This window comes from Chiloscyllium punctatum, chromosome 2 (assembly GCF_047496795.1).
Source record: "Chiloscyllium punctatum isolate Juve2018m chromosome 2, sChiPun1.3, whole genome shotgun sequence".
Classification (NCBI taxonomy): domain Eukaryota; kingdom Metazoa; phylum Chordata; class Chondrichthyes; order Orectolobiformes; family Hemiscylliidae; genus Chiloscyllium; species Chiloscyllium punctatum.
Window position 1 is genome coordinate 47426964 of NC_092740.1, and position 21132 is coordinate 47448095.

The 21132-nt window shown below is 39.6% G+C and overlaps 1 protein-coding gene across 2 annotated transcripts in view; it reads right to left on the bottom strand.

Annotated features, from left to right (window-relative positions):
- Positions 1-1722: 1722 nt before the first annotated feature.
- marveld2b (MARVEL domain containing 2b) overlaps positions 1723-21132 on the bottom strand; it is a 43672-nt gene continuing 24262 nt past the window's right edge. For both annotated transcript variants that reach the window (XM_072582078.1, XM_072582086.1), the window contains exons 4-7: positions 19773-19921; positions 11800-11971; positions 4771-4821; positions 1723-3327 (exon numbers count right to left, since the gene is read on the bottom strand). In XM_072582078.1, the coding sequence (XP_072438179.1) occupies positions 3211-3327; positions 4771-4821; positions 11800-11971; positions 19773-19921 (489 nt within the window). In that variant the 3' untranslated portion in view covers positions 1723-3210. The remainder of the gene's footprint in view (positions 3328-4770; positions 4822-11799; positions 11972-19772; positions 19922-21132) is intronic.

A 21132-nucleotide genomic window follows, 5' to 3' on the forward strand; every position in this document is an offset into this window, starting at 1 on the left:
AGAGTACAAATAAATTAGCTTAGGGAAATTGAAGGGCAGGCGATCTTGGAGGTGAGATGAGAGAAAAGAAAGGAGGTTGAAATCACACAGAGGAAGGGAAGCAATTTTAATGGAGGTTGAAGGACGAAAGCAGTGAAAATATTCAACCCAAAATGTTTTTTTTATGGGCTACTATAGTAACTGAATGAACAACAGTTTTTGAATGATGAGGATTAGAAATAAGACAAGATGCCCAAGAGGTGCATGTCAGAGGAATGAACTCGGACCAAAGTGCAATCTAGGTGATAATGGTCACAGCACCACTGCAACAATTTGAATGAACTAGAAAATATAGCCAGATGAAATGGTTTCATTTGGGAAGAAAGCCTTTAGGCTAGGTTTCCATCGAGTGCAGGCCAATGCAATGGGAGAGATGGCAGAATAGCAATAATCTTACTGGACTAATAACCCAGAACTCCAAGATAATGTTGAGAACAAACATTCCAATCTGTGTGGCAGATGGTGCAATTTGAATTGACTGAAAATATGGAATATAACTAGTCTATTGGTGACCACATAACCACTGTTGATTGTTGTCAGAATGCCCCTGCTAGAGATGGAAACCTACCATCCTTACCTAGACTAGCCGGCAGAAGACTCTTAAATGCAATTAGGGATCAGAAATAAATGTGGACTTGGCCAGTAACATCCCACGAACAAACTTAAAAATCACAATAGTTTCCCGAACGGTAATGACCTAGTTGACAAATGGATGGACATTCTGGATGGAGCTGCTCTATGAGATTGTGAAAACTAACCAAAAGTGCAGAGTCTATAGTGTCAGTGGGGAGAAAAAGTGGAAAAAAAACATTAGCAGACACAAGCTGAAAATGCGCAGCAGGTCAAGCAGCATCCAAGGAACAGGAGAATCGATGTTTCGGGCATCAGCCCTTCTTCAGGACTCCTGAAGAAGGGCTCATGCCCAAAATGTCGATTCTCCTGCTCCTTGGATGCTGCCTGACCTGCTGCGCTTTTCCAGCAACACATTTTCAGCTCTGATCTGCATCAGCATCTGCAGTCCTCACTTTCTCCTAGAAAACATTAGCAGACACTGAGCAAGACCATGACATTGGGCAATTTGGTTTGTTGCTGTTACTGAGTGCCTCAATGGGCCCTGTAGTAAGTTGCATAATGGTTAAATACTGAGAGGTTGAAATAGGGAACCAAAAGAGAAAATGCTGGAAAATCTCAACAGGTCTGGCAGCATCTGTAAGGACAGAAAAGAGCTGACAGAGTCTAACTGACCCATTGTCAAAGCTAAAAAAAGGGAGAAATAGGGAGGTATTTATACTAGTTGAAATAGGGAATTGGGACAGCAGAATATCAGAGGGAAGACAAGTTTAAAAAAGCTCAACAGAAAATAGTAATGAGCTCGGAGTTACAGTGTCAGCCAAAACAAATGTACTTCAAAAACTAAACAATAAAGGGGTTAATTGAGAATAAAGAGGAGATAATAGGAAGTGGTCCAGATTTGAATTCCTGAGTTGGATTATAATGACTTGATAATACGCAAATGGCAGATTATACCATTGTACAGAAGCAGATGTACAGAGTTTTGGACAAAGCAGAACCTCAAAGACAAGTATTCACTTGCACAATGACAAACAACAAAACTTAGATGTGATCTAGATGTACAAAAGGTTGATATAAGTAGTGACCAGAAGACAAAACATTCTTGTAAGATTTATTTACAATGTTACGCATAATTATTTAAAAATGTTCCATTTACACAAGTTTGTCACAGTACAATTCTTATAAATTTTAAACTTTATTATGGAAACTTGTACTTTAGTTAACATTAGTTAGTTTGGCATGAATAACAAACGGTTACCAGTATTTTTTTCAATACATTAGAAGGAGCACTTTGTTGAAAAGGCACCAAAAGTCTGAGGCACAACTTCTCAAACTATATTCAAAATAAAATCAAATATAATGTTTAGCTTGCATAAAACAAAATATCACTAAAATACAAAAATCCCTTTATCTCAAATCAACTGTATAAAAAAAAGTACAAATTGCAAAGGTGTGGCTCAAGTCAGTAGAAATGAATTTAACGGTTTCAAAACTTACAAATAAGCTTGAATATAAAAATTCAAGGGCTTGTCAAGTCACTTGGACAAGTTGAATATGGAAATTGCACTGCAACAATAGAAACCAACTTTAAAAGCGAGACTACAAGATACTGATGAGAGGAACCATCCAACCCTTAATCATATAATTTAACTGACTCGAGAGAGTCCAAGATTTTTTGCTTCATGAATCCAAGTTGCTCATTTCAGGCATTAAGGAGCTTTGCTCGAAGGCCAACCTCAGACCTCCGCTCAAACATTCCTTTCTGCAATTTCAAACGATTGATCATTTTCTAGTATTCCTCCCAGCATATCTAGATTAGTCTTCACTCTTTCATCCATATACCCCTACATGATCATTTATTTCAGTTGTTTTCCATCAAATCTTACCTAAACACTTATTTGATTCCAAGAATCAACCCCATGACTATTCCCAACATCTCCAGAGCTTGAGTATTTAAGGCTTACATTTGGTAATGTTAGATCAGAGTAAAAAGACAGCTATGCAAAGAAACTTTGTACCACTTCTGACCTATCTTCAGTGAAACATTGTTTCATTCTTCTAAAATGAAGTTATAAAATATAGCATTCTGTATCAGAAATGCAGAATTTGAAAAATCCAACTTTGAGGGGGCAGCTGGAGATATGCACAAAGCCTACTTTTTTTCTTCTAGTCATGCAATATGTTTTTAAAAGCAGACTTAGTTGCAGCATTTAATATATTCAGCTAAACCCAAATTCCAGAACTCAATAAATTCAATAGACCAAATAAGGCATTAGAAGAATGAAAAGTCTTGGTAACTTTATACCATATGCAAAATAGTTTGTATAAAAATATTTCTAACTAGTACACATTATAAATACCAAAATTTGCACAAACATTTAATATTTAGAACATATATATGTAAAGGCTAATTCAAATTGGGAGCAGTGTAAACCAATGTACTTTGGTTCGTTGTTCCACTTAATCTAATGTCTGGCCTCAAGGAAAGTTTAATTAGAAGGGTGTTTGTTTTAATATAATAATGGAAAGCACAATAAATCAAGTTTTGTCATTTAGTTATGAAAAAAAACATGCAGAAAAAAAGTTTGCAAAACCTCTCTACATGTTAGCATTCCAGTTCATGACTTTGTCATATTCTTGAATCCTCTGTTTGATGTGCGAGAGTTTGTTTTTCAAATATTCACATCGTTCTTTTTTCTCCAGGAATGTGGGATCCTGCACAAATGGGAAGTATTATATTGTAACACAGCATCAGCACTGGATAATCTTCAAAAAGTACTAAATTTAAAAAAAAGTCGAGTGTGTGGAGCTGGACTCAAGAATCAATGTTCATCAAGAAGGACTTATGCCCGAAACGTCGATTCTCCTGCTCCTCAGATGCTGCCTGACCTGCTGTGCTTTTGCAGCACCACACTCTTGACTCTTGATCTCCAGCATCTGCAATCCTCACTTTCTCTATCAAATGTGCAAAGCTCATTTGAAAGTCTATTATAAATTATTGTTTCTCAAGTCTTGTTCAACACACAAAATTGTGAACCATTTTGAAAGATGGAAAGGTTACTGTTTTAACACAAGTGCAGTGTTTGGATATAACCTTTCTATTGGAGTCAGTTTCTTCAAGGAGTTCCACAGCTGGGAATAGATCATTACACAATAAAAATAGTTCTCTTAACAGTTTAGTTTTCCAGTTTCAAGTTTGGAATTGTAAATACACAATCGATGAGCAGGAAAATATCAGGTCCATTCTGGCTAGTGAATATTCTCATGATGTATGAAGTATTATGCACAGGCAACATCCACGTAATCTTATGAAAAAGGGAAAAATTTTAAAAAGTAAGAGTCCTCTTCAAAACCCTTGGGTGGTATGGTCCAGAAGACCAAATTGATCATACTTGAATTAGATAATAGGTAATGTTGTCATAGTCCCAGGAGACCATGGGTCAGTGCTCTCAGAGAGATGATGGATGGTAGGACAAGGCAAAAGTGAGGACTGCAGATGCTGGAGATCAGATCATTCCTGATGAAGGGAGATTTTATTGCTCCTCAGATGCTGTCTAACCTGCTGTACTTTTCCAGCACCACTAATCTAGACTCTGATGGTGGGACAAGGGCCATCATGTCTCAGTTGAGGGTAGATGTCAAGATCGTACTCTCATGATACTTCAGCCACCCTAAATCTCAAAACAGTCATTCAGCCAACTGAGCTAACTAAACCTCTAAGCCTGTATTAATTGGTGTTTGACCCATTTTTCACCAATGATCACCTCTATTCACAGGAAGCCAAAGCGTTCTATACTTTAACATAGAAGTTTAGACCACTGTTGAAGCAGATTAACTGAATCAGGTGGACAAGGCTCATAATAGATGCACATGCTTTCAAACCCAAAGATTAGGAAGACATAAGCATTATTGGTGAATTTCTAGAGGGAGGTTTTTTGTAATGATTAACATTTAACAAACATGATAAATTATTCCCATATAGATAGAAATTCCTTACACAAATCTGATATGACTTGAGCAAGTCACCAGGACTGGAACTTTTCAATTAATAAGGATTTCCAATCACCATCATCAATTCACATTTCTCATCAAGGTGAAATCAAATGCAACTTCACAACAGACAAGCTCCCCGAAAAAGTGTTTCGCTTTGATACTTACATTTTTTTTCTTCTGATATTCATGGAAAACTTTTGTGATTCTGTCATACTCCTAAAATTAGAAAACATGCAAATGCTCAATAAGACCTTAATTCAGAATCTGCGATTGCTTAATTAAACACATGAAGCTCAAGCTTATTCCCATTGTTGGAACACTTACAAGCCTTAAAAGGCTATGTTTAGCAACTCTATCCCTCAAATAATTTGAAGCAATAAATTTTGCAAAACCTTTAGAAAGCTGTTGATCTGAAGTCCTCAACTTTAAAAACAAACTTATAAAGTTTATACAAATGGTGGTTTAGTTTAGAGATGGACAGGAAATGTTAAGCCACTCCAAGATGCTCTCCACCTTCTACAGTGGCAGACTCACAGACCCACTGGAACTAAATTCAATGACCTCTCGATAAGGGTCATGGAAAATTCCTGGCAACTGTGAAATTGTATTTAATAAAAGCTCACCTTCAAAGTAGGAAAGATGGGAATGCACCTACTTTTCTCAAAATATTACAAAGGCTTTGTTTTGCGAATTAATCAAATCACTTTTAGTTTTTCTTACTCATGTAGAATTGACAAGTTAGATTTAGTACTGTTGTTCAGTATTTTACACTTGGCTCACTCAAAGCTTGTAAGCTCCAAGGCACTTTTCCATTTCAACCTTATCTTTTGTTAAAAATGAGCTAATGACGGAAGGGGTTCGTGGATGGGGTCACTCACTTATGGGGAAATTTAAATTAAAGGAGGTGGTAAGAGTGCAGAACTCAGGAGAGGTTATTAAAATCTCCAGCAAACACAAAACAGGACAAACTGTATGGAAAGGAGTCATCATTTGGACATATTGTCTAGCTATCACCATTGTTAACAGCTAACCCGAGAATGCAAATTTAAAAGAAAATGGGTTTTGTGATTGACACATGAAAGAAGTGAAACTATCACTGTATTCTAACAGATGAAAGGCTTAACAGACAATCAATTTTTCAATCTATAATTTCAGTTACATCACACTGCAAATTTTTGCTATAAATTCTGTGTTACAATCTAGCCCTCTACAATCACCTGACGAAGGAGTGTCGCTCCGAAAGCTAGTGTGCTTCCAATTAAACCTGTTGGATTATGACCTGGTGTTGTGTGATTTTTAACTTTGTATGGAAAGAGTTAGCAATCAAACTTCAAGCACACTGGACAAATGAATGACAATGAGAAGAGGGACAGTTAACACAGGACTGAAGGTGTTATATCGGAATGCACACAGCATAAGGAACAAGGTAAATGAGCTTGTGGCACAGATCGTAAGTATGCCCCAGTGGGTATCATGGAGATGTGGCTGCAAGGGGATCAGGACTGGAAGCTGAATATTCAAGGATATACATCCTATTGAAAAGATAGGCAGGTCGGCAGAGAGGGGCGGTGTTGCCTTATTTGTGAAAAAAAGAAAGTAAATAAATAGTAAGAAACAAAGTAGGGTGAGATGATGGGTAGAATTGAGGAACTGCAAAAAAAGTAATAAAAACCATAGTAGGAGTTATGTACAGGCCTACAAACAGTGGTCAGGAGCTAGGGCAAAAAATACACTAGGAGATAGAAAAGATATTGTCGACATGATGGGTTGGACCAAAGGGTCTGTTTCCATGCTGTACATCTCTATTACTCTACGACTCTATGTGAAGGAAAGGCCAAGATACAGTGATCATCGGGGATTTCAATATGCAGGCAGACTGGGAAAATCAGGTTGGTAGTGGATTGCAAAAGGAATTTGTGAAGTGTCTAAGAGATGGCTTTTTGGAACAGCTTGTGGAGGAGTCCACCAGGGAACAGACAATAGTGGATTTAGTGTTGTGCAATGAGGCAGACTTGATAAAGGTGAAGGAACCCCGAGATGGCAGTGACCATTATGCGATTGAACTTACTCTGCAATTTGAGAGGGGGAAGATAGAATCAGAGATAAATGTTATTACAGCTGAATAAAGGCAACTGCAGATGCACGAAGGAGGAGCTGCGAAGAATTGACTGGGAGAGGAGCCTAGTAGGAGACAAACAGCAATGGCAGGAGTTTCTATGAGTAATTTAGGAGAGACAGATTCATCCCAAGGTAAAAAAAAGCATGGTGCGGAAAGGATGATGCAACCATGGCAGTCTAAGGGAGAATAGCTGAAGAGATAACAGAGGTGTTAGTGGTGATCTTTCAGGAATCGCTGGAATCAGAGAATGTCCCAGAGGACTGGAAAATCGCTAATGTGACATTCCTGTTAAAAAGGGCATAAGGCAAAAGAAAGAAAACTACAGACCGATTAGCCTAACCTCGGTTGTGGGTAAAATAGAGTACAGCATGGAAACAGACCCTCTGGTCCAACCGATCCACGCCGGCCAGAGATCCCAATACAATCTGGTCCCACCTGCCAGCACCCGGCCCATATCCCTCCAAACCCTTCCTATTCATATACCCATCCAGATGCCTTTTAAATGTTGCAATTGTACCAGCCTCCACCACTTCCTCTGGCAGCTCATTCCATACATGCACCACCCTCTGCGTGAAGTTGCCCCTTAGGTCTCATATCTTTCCCCTCTCACCCTAAACCTATGCCCTCTAGTTCTGGACTCCCCGACCCCAGGGAAAAGACTTTGTCTATTTATCCTATCCATGGCTCCTTACGATTTTATAAGCCTCTATAAAGGTCACCCCTCAGCCTCCGACACTCCAGGGAAAACAGCCCTAGTCTATTCTACCTCTCCCTGTAGCTTAAATCCTCCAACCCCGGCAACATCCTTGTAAATCTTTTCTGAACCCTTTCAAGTTAGGAGGAGATTTCTGAATACTTGGAAGTGCATGGTAAAATAGAGCAAAGTCAACATGGCTTCATCAAGAGGTCATGCCTGACAAACATGCGAAAATCAAGATTAGAGAGTGGTGCTGGAAAAGCACAGCAGGTCAGGCTGCATCAGAGGAGCAGGAAGGGCTTTTGCCCGAAACATCGATTTTGGATGCTCTTCAGATGCTGCCTGGCCTGCTGTGCATTTCCAAGCACCACTTTAATCTTGACTCTGATCTCCAGCATCTGCTGGAATTCTTTGAGGAAGTAATGAGCAGGTTAGACCAAGGACAGCTAATGGATGTTATCTACCTGGACTTCAAGGAGGCCTTTGACAATGCTGCACAGGAGGCAACTGAGTAAGATTAGGGCCCATAGCGTCCAAGGCAAGGTGTGAGCATGGATAGAAGCTTGGCTGCCTGGCACAAAGCAGAGAGTGGAAATAAAAGGGTCCTTCTCAGGATGGTAGCCAGTGACAAGTGGTATTCCACAAGGCTCAGTATTGGGACCACAACATTAACGATGCAGATGAAGGAACGTAGGGCATTCTGGATTTGGACAGGTCAGCAAAGTAGAGAAAGTGGCAGATGGAGCACAACGTGGGAAAGTATGAGGTTTGATAGGAAAAATAGGAGCATGGACTATTTTCTGAATGGGGAGAAAATTCAGAAGACTAAGTGCAAAAAGACTTGGAGTTCTGGTCCAGGATTCTCTCAAGGTAAACTTGCAGGTTGAATTAATAGTTAAAGAGGCAGATGCAATGACAACATTTAATTTGAGGACTTAAATATCAAGGCAGGGATGTACCCCTGAAGCTCTATTACGCTTTCATCAGGCCACATTTGGAATATTGCATGCAGTTTTGGGCTTCAAACCTCAAGGAGGATGTACTGTCCCTGGAGTACGATCAGAAGAGGTTCATGAGAATGGTCCCAAGAATGAAAAGCTTAACACTGGAGGAACATTTGAGGACTCTGGGTTTACACTTTTGGAGTCTAGAAGGATGAGGGGGGACCTAACAAACATACAAAATTCTTAATGGTCTGCACAGAGTAGATTTTGGGAAGATATTGCCAATGGTTGGAGAGACAAGAACCAGAGGGCATAGCCTTAAAGTAAAGGGCAGATCTTTTAGAACAGAGATAAGGAGAAACCTGTTCCACCAGAGAGCGATGAATCTATGGAAATCATTGCCACAGAAGGCTGGAAGAGGCCAGGTCATTAAGTATATTTAAGATTGAGGTAGATAGGTTCTTGAGCATCAAGGGGATCGAGTGTTACAGGGAGAAAGCAGAAGAATGAGGTTGAGAAACTGATCAGCCATAATTGAATGGTGGAGCAGACTCAATGGGCTGAATGGCCTAATTTCAGCTCCTATGTCTTATGGTCTTACAAACGAGAAGATAAAAACAATACTGTTTCAGTACCACGTGTGTATGACAATTCAAATGCTAAATACTCAGACGTGCTACATTGCTTTTATCTTTTTTAAAGAATGTGCACATTCTTGTATTGGTTCTTGAATGTTATTTCATAGTTGGGCAAGTTGGTATACAAATACGGTAACAAAGATAATCTTGCTAAACCAAAGCCATGAGTGGCCTAGAGATCCAAATTTGCAGTCAAGTTCAAACATTCACTTCACTCAACTGGGATTGCTGGCTTATTGCAATAAATAATTCAGATGGTTTTGATTACATAAGAATCATAATATCATGCAAAGTGTGCATTTTACCCATGTACAGTCTTCAGGAGTCAGAGTAGCCAGTGAGAATGAGGGGTAGGGTCAAATTCAAATTTAACTCCAGTAAACAAACAACACACACCATTTCCAGACCACACTTCATTTTGCTCCCTCCCTCAGTCATGGAGAGAGAGGTCAATTTTATATCTAAATGTTGCCTTTGCTGGAATCAATAACTCAGATAAGGAAAAGTTGGAATAAGAGAATCCCAAAAAGTTTCCTTCTCACTTTTGAATTTTAAAATAAAGTTTTGCAAGTTTCATCACTAAAAAGCCACAGCTTCCTGGATAGGACCTTCCCCACTTATAACCTCTACCACATAGAAGAACATGGCTAATAGGTGCATAGGAACACTACTACTGCAACTTTCTCAAAACCACACTCGCCAGAATTCAAATGATACAATTGTTTCAATATCACTGGGTCGTTAAATTCTACAACGTTCCTCCCTAATACCAGTGGGTACATTGACACCATAAAGATCACAGTAGTTCCAGAATGAAGTTCAACATCAGCTTCAAAGGTGGACAACAAATGATGGACTTAACAGCCACATTCAAGAACAAATAAAAGAACCTGTATATTAAAACACTAGATAAAAAGCATGATGTGGAGGTGCTGATGTTGAACTGAGGTGAACAAAGTCAGAAGTTACAGGACACCAGGTATCAGTCCAACAGATTTATTTCAAATCACCAGCTTTCAAAAAGCTGCTTCTTCAGCAGTGTTGGATGAAGTGACTTCACCAGACGAAGGAGCAGTGCTCCAAAAGCTCAGTGATTTCAAAGAAACCTGTTGGGCTATAACCTGGTGTTGTGTGACTTGACTTTGATTAAGCAGTGGAGGAGTTCTAAGAATGGAACTTGAATTACCATACACAAATACTGAAACAGCATGATTTTCCTCTTTTCACTCCTTCCATCATCAGTTAAAAGTCCCAGAACCAGATGTTGTCGTGAGCAATGAACTAACTCAAATCACTTACAAGATAAAAATATATTTCTGAATTTTTACCAAAATCCTGATGTATATTGATAATCATGTAGATTTTGAGATGTTTGTTGAAAGAACACGTTTTTCACAAAGACCTTTATTCACTTTTTACATACCAAACCTGGAGCTAATTAAATTTGGTTAGCATTACCTCCAGAAATATGTCCCTCTACTGGATGAATATGAAATTACATGTGTTTTGGACTTAAGGGTATTTGTTTTCACATATATACTCAAGGACTAGCCGATCTCATGTAAAAGTCCACCCCCTATTTTTGGCCAAATAACCTGGAATTTCCATATACCTTGTGTAAATATCAACCCTAGTTCTTCACGGATAAACAGATCAACATTTAAGAGTCAGTGTGCCTGCTGTCACATCCCACTCCAGTTTCCACTCTGTCGGTTGTTCCACTCAGCTCCTGGTCTTGTAATCCACTGACTGTGGCATTCTACTCCTGGTTTTAAGAATTACCATAAGACATTTTTTTTCCTCTTTGTTTAGAAATCATTTGGGCTTCTGCTAATGCACGATATGAAATTTTGATGGGCATGAATTTCAGCCTCTCAAAAGTACTATCCACACTATAGTCAACCCCACAAATTTAACCTTATCGTAGTCAAAAAGTTACTATTACTCAATACATACGGTAATTGATCTTGAAAGAAGGCAATTTATGCAACATTTTTCAATCCTCAGGATATTCCAAAGACAACAAATAATTTGAAATAGTAACACTGTTTGAAGGCAAATAATTGTAATAATCAAGCAGCAACAGAAAAATTACTGATTAAGATGTTTGAGAGATCTGGATCAAGGAATTAATGGTCATTCTAATAATACCATAGAATGTATCACTCATATGAACATGCAAACCAGACACCTTTTAGTTCTTTAATGCCAGACCTTGCACAAATTATTTCAACTCCCAATGAAGAACAGCAATACACTTATTAATTTTCTGGATCCTGGCAATGCTGGCTAAGCAAACATTTTTTAGTCATCCCTAATTGCCCAGAGGGCAGTTAAGAGTAAAACACATCACTGTAGGTCTAGAGGCACATTTGGGCCAGACCATGTAAAAACAGCAGTTCCTTCCCTAAGGACATTAGTGAATCCGATAGATTTTTCCAGTGATCAACTATGATCATCATCTTACTACTTACATTTTTTTTTACCATATTGAATTCAAATTCCACCTCCTGCCATCACAGGATTTGAATCTGGGTCCCCAGAATATTATTGGACTCTCTTAGTCCTAAGTCCTCTAAGTCATCACTTTCCCACTACAAAAGCATCTTCCAGTAACAGCCAAATTTCAGTCAAATTCATTAGGCAAACTCACAATTACCTCTTCAAAGTTGCAGTTACAGAGCTACCAAGCATCTTAGATTTTGTGATGTATAAATGGTCCCACTTCAACTGAAATATCTTACAAGATATCAGTGCAGACACTTTGGCAGATTTCACCACACGAGATGCACTAACCTGTTGGGTCTCTGCATGTTGAGGAAGTCTACTCATCATGGCATCCATTTCACTGAACTTTTTCAGAACAGTTTGCACTTCTGCATGAAGCTCTTTGTACTCTGCATGCTGATCATTAAATACTGCCTTGTAACGTTCACGTTCTTCAGGGGTTCGAATAGAAGGATATTTACTGAAAAGAAAAATAAAACTCAAATTCAACACCATATCCTTTTAAAAGCTTTGCAAATGGCAAACTGATGTCAGCAACTATCAGATAACTTACTCTTAATGAGCATAAGTAGATTGCTAATGTCAGCAGAATAGTTGCATAAAGCAGTTACTCATTCTAATAGGATACATTAAGGCGGGGCAGAGATGCTGATTAAATCCTCAGAGGTTAGCTGTAGTTACTCATTGAATGCCATCAAACATCAATTCCAGAACAAGAAAATAATCATGCTTTCAATTCTCAGTATGCGAGCACCTGGGTAGGCAAGGACAACCCATGCGTTGCACAACCTGGCTGTCCAAAAGGAGGAAGTGGTCAGCCTCCTTCATGAAGTGGTTTAGATACAACAATTTCTTCTGAAATGATCCAGCAAGTTAAGAATCAACAACATTGGCACCAGAGTCACGTCAGCCAAATCTGGCAAAGATAGATTTCCTTCCACTGCCAAACCAGTTGATGTTTTACAAAAATCACTGCAATCCTTCTGATCATAATGTTCAAAACTGGATTTGAATTCTCTAACTAGTGGGACTTGCCTTAATGTCAAATATGGGAGGTGAATAGCAGTGAAATATTTATTAACACCTAATCATTTGGAACCATTCCACAATGTAGGGAATTGTGGAAAATCAAATCAGGATATCCACCATCTCTGCAGCTGTTTAGAGTCATAGATATGTACCGCACAGAAACAAACCCTTCAGTCCAACTCGTCCATGCCGACCAGATAACCCAACCCAATCTAGTCTGACCTGCTAGCACCCAGTCCGTCTCCCTCCAAACCCGTCCTATTCATATACCCATCCAAATGCCTTTTAAATGTTGCAATTGTACCAGCCTCCACCACTTCCTCTGGCAGCTCATTCCATACACATACCACCCTCTGCGTGATAAAATTGTTTCTTAGGTCTCTTATATTCCTCCTCTCTCATCGTAAACCTATGCCCTCTATCTTTGCACGCCCCCACCCCAGGGAAAAGACTTTGTCCATTTATCATGCCCCTCATGATTTTATAAACTGCTATAAGGTCATCCCTCAGCTGCAGATGCTCCAGGGAAAACAGCCCTAGCCTATTCAACCCCTGCCTATAGCTCAAATCCTCCAACCCTGGCAATATCCTTGTAAATCTTTTCTGAACCCTTTCAAGTTTCACAACATCCTTCCGATACAGAGGAGACCAGAATTGCATGCATTAATCCAAAAGTGGCTGAATCAACATCCTGTACAGCCTCAACATGACCTCCCAACTCCTGTACTCAATACTCTGACCAATAAAGGAAAGCATACCAAACACCTTCTTTCCTAACATATCCACTTGCGACTCTACTTTCAAAGAACTATGAACTTGCACTCCAAGGTCACTTTGTTCAGCAACACTCCCTAGGACCTTACCATAAGTCCTGCTAAGATTTGCTTTCCCAAAATGCAGCACCTCGCATTTATCTAAATAAACTCCATCTGCCACTTCTCAGCCCACTGGCCCATCTGATCAAGATCCAGTTGTAATCTGAGGTAACCCTCTTTACTGTCCACTATACCTCCAATTTTGGTGTCATCTGCAAACTTACTAACTATATCTCTTATGCTCACATCCAAATTATTTATAGAAATGAAAACTAGTAGACCCAGCACCAATCCTTGTGGCATTCCACTGGTCACAGGCCTCCAGTCTGCAAAACAACCCTCCACCACCACCCTGTTTTCTACCTTTGAGCCAGTTCTGTATCCAAATGGCTACTTCTCCCTGTATTCCATGAGATCTAACCTCGCTATTCAGTCTCGAATGGGGAACATTGTCGAATGCCTTACTGAAGTCCATATAGATGACATCCACTGCCTTGCCCTCAATCCTCTTGGTTACTTCTTCAAAAAAACTCAATCAAGTTTGTAATACATGATTCCCCATGCACAAGACATGTTGGCTATCCCTAATCAGTCCTTGCCTTTCCAAATACACGTACATCCTGTCCCTCATGATTCCCTCCAACAACTTGCCCAACACAGACATCAGGCTCATTGAGAAAATTGGAATGTAGGTCATTAGGTTCTGGAGGCTTACTAGATTTTAGTTTCTTTAACACTTTAATTTCCTCACTCAAAGCACATAGGTTATCCTGTTTCCGGTATACAACTTGTGACTCCTACTGTGAGGAGATGCAAAACAACTTTTCAATGACTAATATTTCATCATTCATATCTCTGCTTTAAGGAACAAAGTAGCTACTCCCTTCCTCCTGATAATTTAAAAGCTCTTACAACTTCAGTCTGGGGTAATTTAGTATCAATATCCCCCCCCCTCATTAACATTTTAGTAGCCCCTTGCTTGTTTTTAAACCATTCATGACTCAGACTTGTTTTTGTTTCTATGCCTCTTTTAATGTAATGTTAACCTTTACACAAGTAGCTCTGCCCTCATCCCTATGCAACTGGTTCAGATTCATATTATTGGTGTTATTGTCAAATTACATTTAATGTAACCATTATGATTACCATTTCCTAGTGCTTTACTACAAGATTATTAACTCTGCCTCATTGAGCAATACTAAATCTGAAAAGTAAATGAGTTAATTCTCTAGTTGGCTCTACAGTATTGTTCCAGGAAACTACTGCAAACAATATTCTACAAGCTCATATTCCAGGAAATAATTGCAATTTTGATGGGTCAAGTCCATGTGAAAATTAAAGTTTCCCTTAATTATGTGTTTAATGTTCTATTAGATTGTTGATTCAGAGCTAATAAACTACTCCCACCAGTATTTTGTGATCTTTGCTATTCTCAATCTCCACTCACAAAGATATAACTTAAGAAATCCATTTCTCACTCAACCTTATATCATCTAGCTACTATCAGAGTTACCATTTCTCTTTTGTCATTCTGAATGCTTTAGAAATGTTTCATATCCTGAAATATTATTTGCTAACTTTGGCAGTCATGCAAGGGGTCTATAATGGCAATTTGGTCTGAATCATTTACCCTTATTTCTGCCAATAGTTGATCTGTCTTACTGTTGATGTTCCACGTATTAATATAGTGCTGTTTCAGCTGTTTCCTGCCTATAGCTTACCCTGAGATAAGTGGAGTGGATCAGAACTTAAATACACAAACTTTTATCATGGTTTTCTAAATCAACCTTCACTTGAACTATTTCACTTTGTTAGTTTATAGCCATCTTTCCTGGCTGACAGAAAGGGGAGGCAGTGGTGTAATGATAGTGTCACTATCCTAGTTAGCTAGTAACTCTGGGCTAACATTCAGAGGACATAGGTTTGAATCTCATTAATTAAAAAGTCTATTTGATCTCTGCTCCCTTCCCTTTTAAAGAGCCCCTTTTACAGTTCTAGTCATTCAATTCACCAGAATACTGTGCCCCACAGTTTATGTGAATGTCTGATCGAAAGTCCTATCCTCACTTTACCCAGTGTCCCATCAATTGAAACCATCTCTCACCAACTTTGAATTAATAGTTCAGCTCAAGCATCTGTTTATCCTTTGCTACATTTACTCATGGTTCAGGTATAAACTTTGATAGTTTGATAGTCTGATCACCATCTGTGGTTCTGCATTTCAATTTCAAATGAATTTTTCCTCTCCATCATGCCTGCTCCCGAGGTTTCCCCAACACTAGCAGCAATCTTTGGAACACAATTTTGTTTGCACAGTGTCTATTCCCCCAACTGAAAAGCACTCATTTATCCCCACTGTTTGCTTCCTGATAGTTAATCAATCCTCTCTCCATGCTAATATGTTGTCCATAATGCCTTGCACCTTGGTCTTATGCAGCAGCTTTTTGTGCAGCACATTGTCAACAGCCTTTTCGAAACCTAAGTACACCACATCTGCTGGGTTCCTATTGCCCACCGTGCTCATGTTGTCTTCACGGAATTCCAGTAGATTAGTTAAGCATGACCTGCCCTTCACAAACCCATGCTGTGTCTGCCCAATGGGACAATTTGTACCTCGATGCCTTGCCGTTTCTTCCTTGATAATAGACTCAAGCAGTTTCCCCTCTTACCTTAAACTTACGCCCTGTAGTTTTGCATTTCCACACCTGTGGGAAAAGATCTTGTCTATTTATAATCATCTAGAAAGAAATAAGTTGATTAGGGATAGTCAACAGTTTTGTGAAAGGTAGGTTGTGCCTTACAAACCTTTGAGTTCTTTGAGAAGGTTGATGAGGGTAAAAAGGTAAATATAATATATATTGGTTTCAGTAGGCCATTGCACAAATTACAGAGGTATGGGATTGAGGGTGACTAAGTGGTTTGGATCACAAATTGGCTAGCTGAAAGACAGAGGATGGTGGTTGATGGGAAACATTCATCCTGGAGCTCAGTTCGCGAGAACTACAAGGATGTGTTTTGGGTGCACTACTGTTTGTCATCTTTAAGTGACATGAATGTGGGCGTAGAAGGATGGGTTACTGAGTTTGCGGATGACATGAACATTGGCAGAATTATGGATAGTGCCAAAGGATGTTGCAGGTTACAGAAAGGCACAGATAAACTGCAGAGCTGGGCTAAGAGTTGGCAAATGGAGTTTAATGCAGAAAAGCATGAGGGGATTCATTTTGGAAGGAGTCACAGGAATGCAGAGCACTGGGCTAATAGTAAGATTACTAGTAGTGGAGATGAACAGTACTGTTTCCATGTGCATAGATCCCTGAAAGATGCCAACCAGGTTGATAAGGTTGTTAAGAAGGTATACAATGTGTTAGCTTTCATTGGTAGAGGGACCGAGTTTCAGAACCATGAGTTTTGCAGCTGTCCAAAACTCTGGTGTGGCTGCACTTGGAGTATTGTGTACAGTTCTGGTCAATGCATTAGAGGAAGGATGTGGAAGCTTTGGAAAGGGTGCAGAGGAAATTTTCTAGGGAGTTTCCTGGTATGGAGGGAAGATCTTACGACGGAAGGGGAGGGACTTGAGGCTGTTTTTATTTGAGAAGATTGAGAGGTGACTTAATAGAGACATAGGATAATCAGAGGGTTAGACAAAGTGAACAGAGAGCCTTTTTCCTCAGATAGCGATGGCTAGCACGAGGTGACATAGCTCAAAATTGAAGGGTGATAGATATAGGACAGATGTAATTTCTTTACTCAGTTAGTAGGGATATGGAACACACTGCCTGCAACAGTTGCCACCAACTTTAAGGGTATTTAAATGGTCATTGGATAGATATATGGATGAAAATCGAATAATGTAGATTAGATGGGCTTCAGATTCATTTGACAGGTCAGTGCAACAGAGGGCCAAAGGGACTATACTGTGCTGTACTGTTCTACGCTCATGCCCATAATGACTTTATAAATCTAAGGTCACCCCTCAGCCTCTGATACTCCAAAGAAGATATCCCCAATCTATTCTGCCTCTCCCTATAGCTCAAGCCCCCCAACCCTGGCAAGTCATAGCACTGTGAAGTGACTTTTGGAGATGAATATTCAAGTCCCCAATCCAGAGTACATTCTGTTCCCTTGGCACCTTCAGTGCTTTGTCCAAGTGTTGTTCTGGCGTTTCATATAAAGTACTGATTCATCAGTTGGGGAGATTGGGGCGGTGGGGTGACAATGGAAAGTAAACTGCAGATGGGTTCCTTGTTCCTGTTTTAACAAGTTGCCATGGGAAATGAAATGCATGCTGAGGACTGAACAGACAACTGGCTTTTGATTGTATACCACTTCAATGACATTCCTGCTGGGTCCATCTGCTCACAGAACAGGACACACCTAGGCAGAGAGTGGGGTCTTGGATTTAGTCATATGCTTAGATTCAGAATTTCAGATTATTTAAAATCTGAAAGAACAGCCGATGCTGGAAATCAAATAAAAACAAAAACAGTTGGAGAAACTAGACAGTTCTGGAAAAGTATTACTGGACCTGAAACATTAACATTTGCTTTCTCTCCACAATGCTGCCAGACCCGAGTTTTTCCAACAATTTCTGTTTTTGTAATGTCAGACTATCACTTGACCAGCCTATGGGACAGTTTTCCAAATTTTGGAGCAAGCCCCTAGTTGTTGCCAGAGAACTTACTTGGTCTGTCATTTCTAGTGCCAAGGTCAACGCTGGTGGTCTAGGTAGCGAATATAAACCTTCTATTGAAGAAGGGAGGATGAGATAAATCCAGGAATTATAGACTAGTCAGCCTGATGTTGATAGAGGTCAAAACTCTACAGCTGATAAAATAATTATTAGCTGAGCATTTGGAAAAAAAAAGTGACAGAATCGGACAGTCTGCATAGATTTATGAAAGGGAAATCATGCTTGACATCTACTGGAATTCTTTGAAGATATAATTAGTAGAGTTGATGGATAGGAGCTAGTGGATGTGGTTTATTCAGGGCTTTGAAGGTTTTCAATAAATTGTGTAAAATTAAAACACATGGGAGTGGGATAGTGTATTGCGATCGATAGAAACCAGATTGGCAGATGACCCGAATTATTTCTAATATTTACAGATGATTAGATGAGGGAATCACATACAAGATGTTAAAGTTTGTAGACAATACAAAACTCATTGGGAGGGTGAGTGGTGAGGAGGATGCAGATGTGCTTCAGTGATTTGGACACACCGAGTAGGCAGATGCATTATAGGTGGATAAATGTGCAATTATCCACTTATGTAGCAAAAACAGGAAGGAAGGCAGATTATCTGAATGGCTATAAATGGAGAGAGGAGAATGTGCAAACCCTGGGTGCCCTCATACTCCAGTCATGTAAGATATCAGCCTGCTGTACCTGCATGTTTAAGTTACCAAATTACATGTTAGCCTTCAAAGCAAGATGATTTGAGTAAAATTTTACAAGGCCTTGGGTGAGATGACATCTGGAACATTGTGTGCAGTTTTTGTCTCCTTATTCAAGGAAAGATAGTCTTGCTCGAGGGAGCGCAACAAATGTTTACCAGGATGATTCCGGAGATGGCAGGACTGACCGGGGGTGGGGGACTACACAGGTTAGTATAGTACATGCTGGAGTTCAGAAGAATTGAGGGCCCGGGAAATTGAATCTCACAGAAACCTGGACAGGGTAAATACAGCAAGGACCTCTTGGCGGGGAGTCCAGAAGTAAGAGTCACTGCCTAATGATATGAGGTAAACCAATTAAGATTGAAATGAGGAGACATTTCTTCACCCAGAGACTGGTGGGCCTGTGAAATTGGCTACCACAGAAAGCAGTTTAGACCAAAACATGGTACGATTTCAAGAGGAATTGGCTATAACATTTCAGGCTAAAGGGATCAAACCATAATGCGGAAAAGCAAGAACAGGATATGGAATTGGAATTTCAGCCATGAACATAACGATTGGCAGAGCAGGCACAAAGGCCGAGTGGCCTACTCTTGTTCTTTTTTATATGTTTCTATTTCTCACTTTTGATTTTGTAGTGGTTTTGATCCAACAAGTGGCAAAGTAGGGCATACTAAGTCAACCAAATTACTATGGGTCTGAAATCAGACATAGGTAAGACTAAGTAAGGATGGAGAAATTTCCTTCCCTAAAAAGGACATTAATAAACCAGATGGGTTTTCACAACAATAAACTTATTACTTACAATATTTTTAAAAGATTCAATTTTCCATTCTGGCATGGTGAGATTTAAACCCCCACCCCCAGTTAAAGACAAAACTGTGCAAAATAACTATCTCAACCCCCCACCCCATTGCGGTTTTACTTAGTATAAGCATTACGCAGCCCCAAACTGTCAGCACTGTTCAGACAGGATCCAGGGTTCAAAAAGTAAAAAATTTGTAAACTTATACTCACGCTACATAGTCAGCCATCACAAATGGTTTTGGAATATGCCCTGCAGGAATATATCCACTTAGTACTGTTGGCTTCATTTCAACCGTTTGCAGTTCTTTCTGGTTTGTATCAGCAGCAATAGATCTATCACCTTTAACTCCCAACGCACTCTACAATTAAAAGCAAACACAAACTGGAGTTATACTTCTATGGAACCTAGGAGCTTAGAACGACAGCATAAAAGGGTACCTGACTTTTCCAAGCATTGACATCATTATTCAGGAGGTTCCAAAGTCCCAAAAGCCAATGAATAAATTCTGCAAGTATCCTGAGACAGAATCTTCCAAACCCACGACAACTTCCATCTACAAGGGGAAGGGCAGCACATGGAAACGTCACCACCTGCAGGTTGCCCTCTAACCTAGTCACCGACCTGACTTGGAAGAAAAATTTGCTATTCACTCTGCGTCACTGGGTCAGGATCCTGGAGTTCCCTTCCTAACATTGTGGGTCTACCCTGAGCACATGAAATGTAACTCCTCACCACCACCTTCTCAATGGCAACAGGGCACAGATAACAAATGTTGGTCTTGCCAGCAATACCCACATCGCACAAGTGAATTTTAAAAAAAGCTTCTGAAGTGTTTGGTGGCTGTAAAGTAGAAAATAAAATAAAATCACTTGTAACATATTCCCTCTTCCTCTTCCAGAATCCATGATTATGTTAAACATTCGTATTTGTTCTTTTTAGAGTCTTTGGATTTTAATTTTTTTTAACATAGAGAAGTTTTTTTCTTTACAAAATAAAATTACAAAAATATAATTTAAAATTGTAACAACAATTACAATGAACTACTACCCTACTCTACAAAACAAATCAAAACTGAACTCACTACAAATCTAAAAGTACATAAATGGAGTAAAGTCATTCAGCGCAACAACATAGAAGCTCCCAACCTTCAGGAGCATTAATTATTACACCAGTATTTATTCAGGATTCTTCCTCCCAAGTCACAAGGCTCACTAAGCCTAATGACCAGAGCTAAACAAATGCCCTAATTAAAGTGGCAAACAAATCTGCTTCCAGATAATTCAAAAGAGGGCTGCCACATCTTATAAAAAAGTTCTGTTTTATGATGCCCAATGTTTGTGAGGAAATCCAAAAGGTATGTGTTCCATAATTAACTTGTGCCACCCAAACAAAATTTTTTTTTAAGATTACATTACAGTGTGGAAACAGGCCCTTCGGCCCAACAAGTCCACACCGACCCGCCGAAGCGCAACCCACCCATACCCCGACATTTACCCCTTACCTAACACTACGGGCAATTTAGCATGGCCAATTCACCTGACCTGCCCATCTTTGTACCGTGGGAGGAAA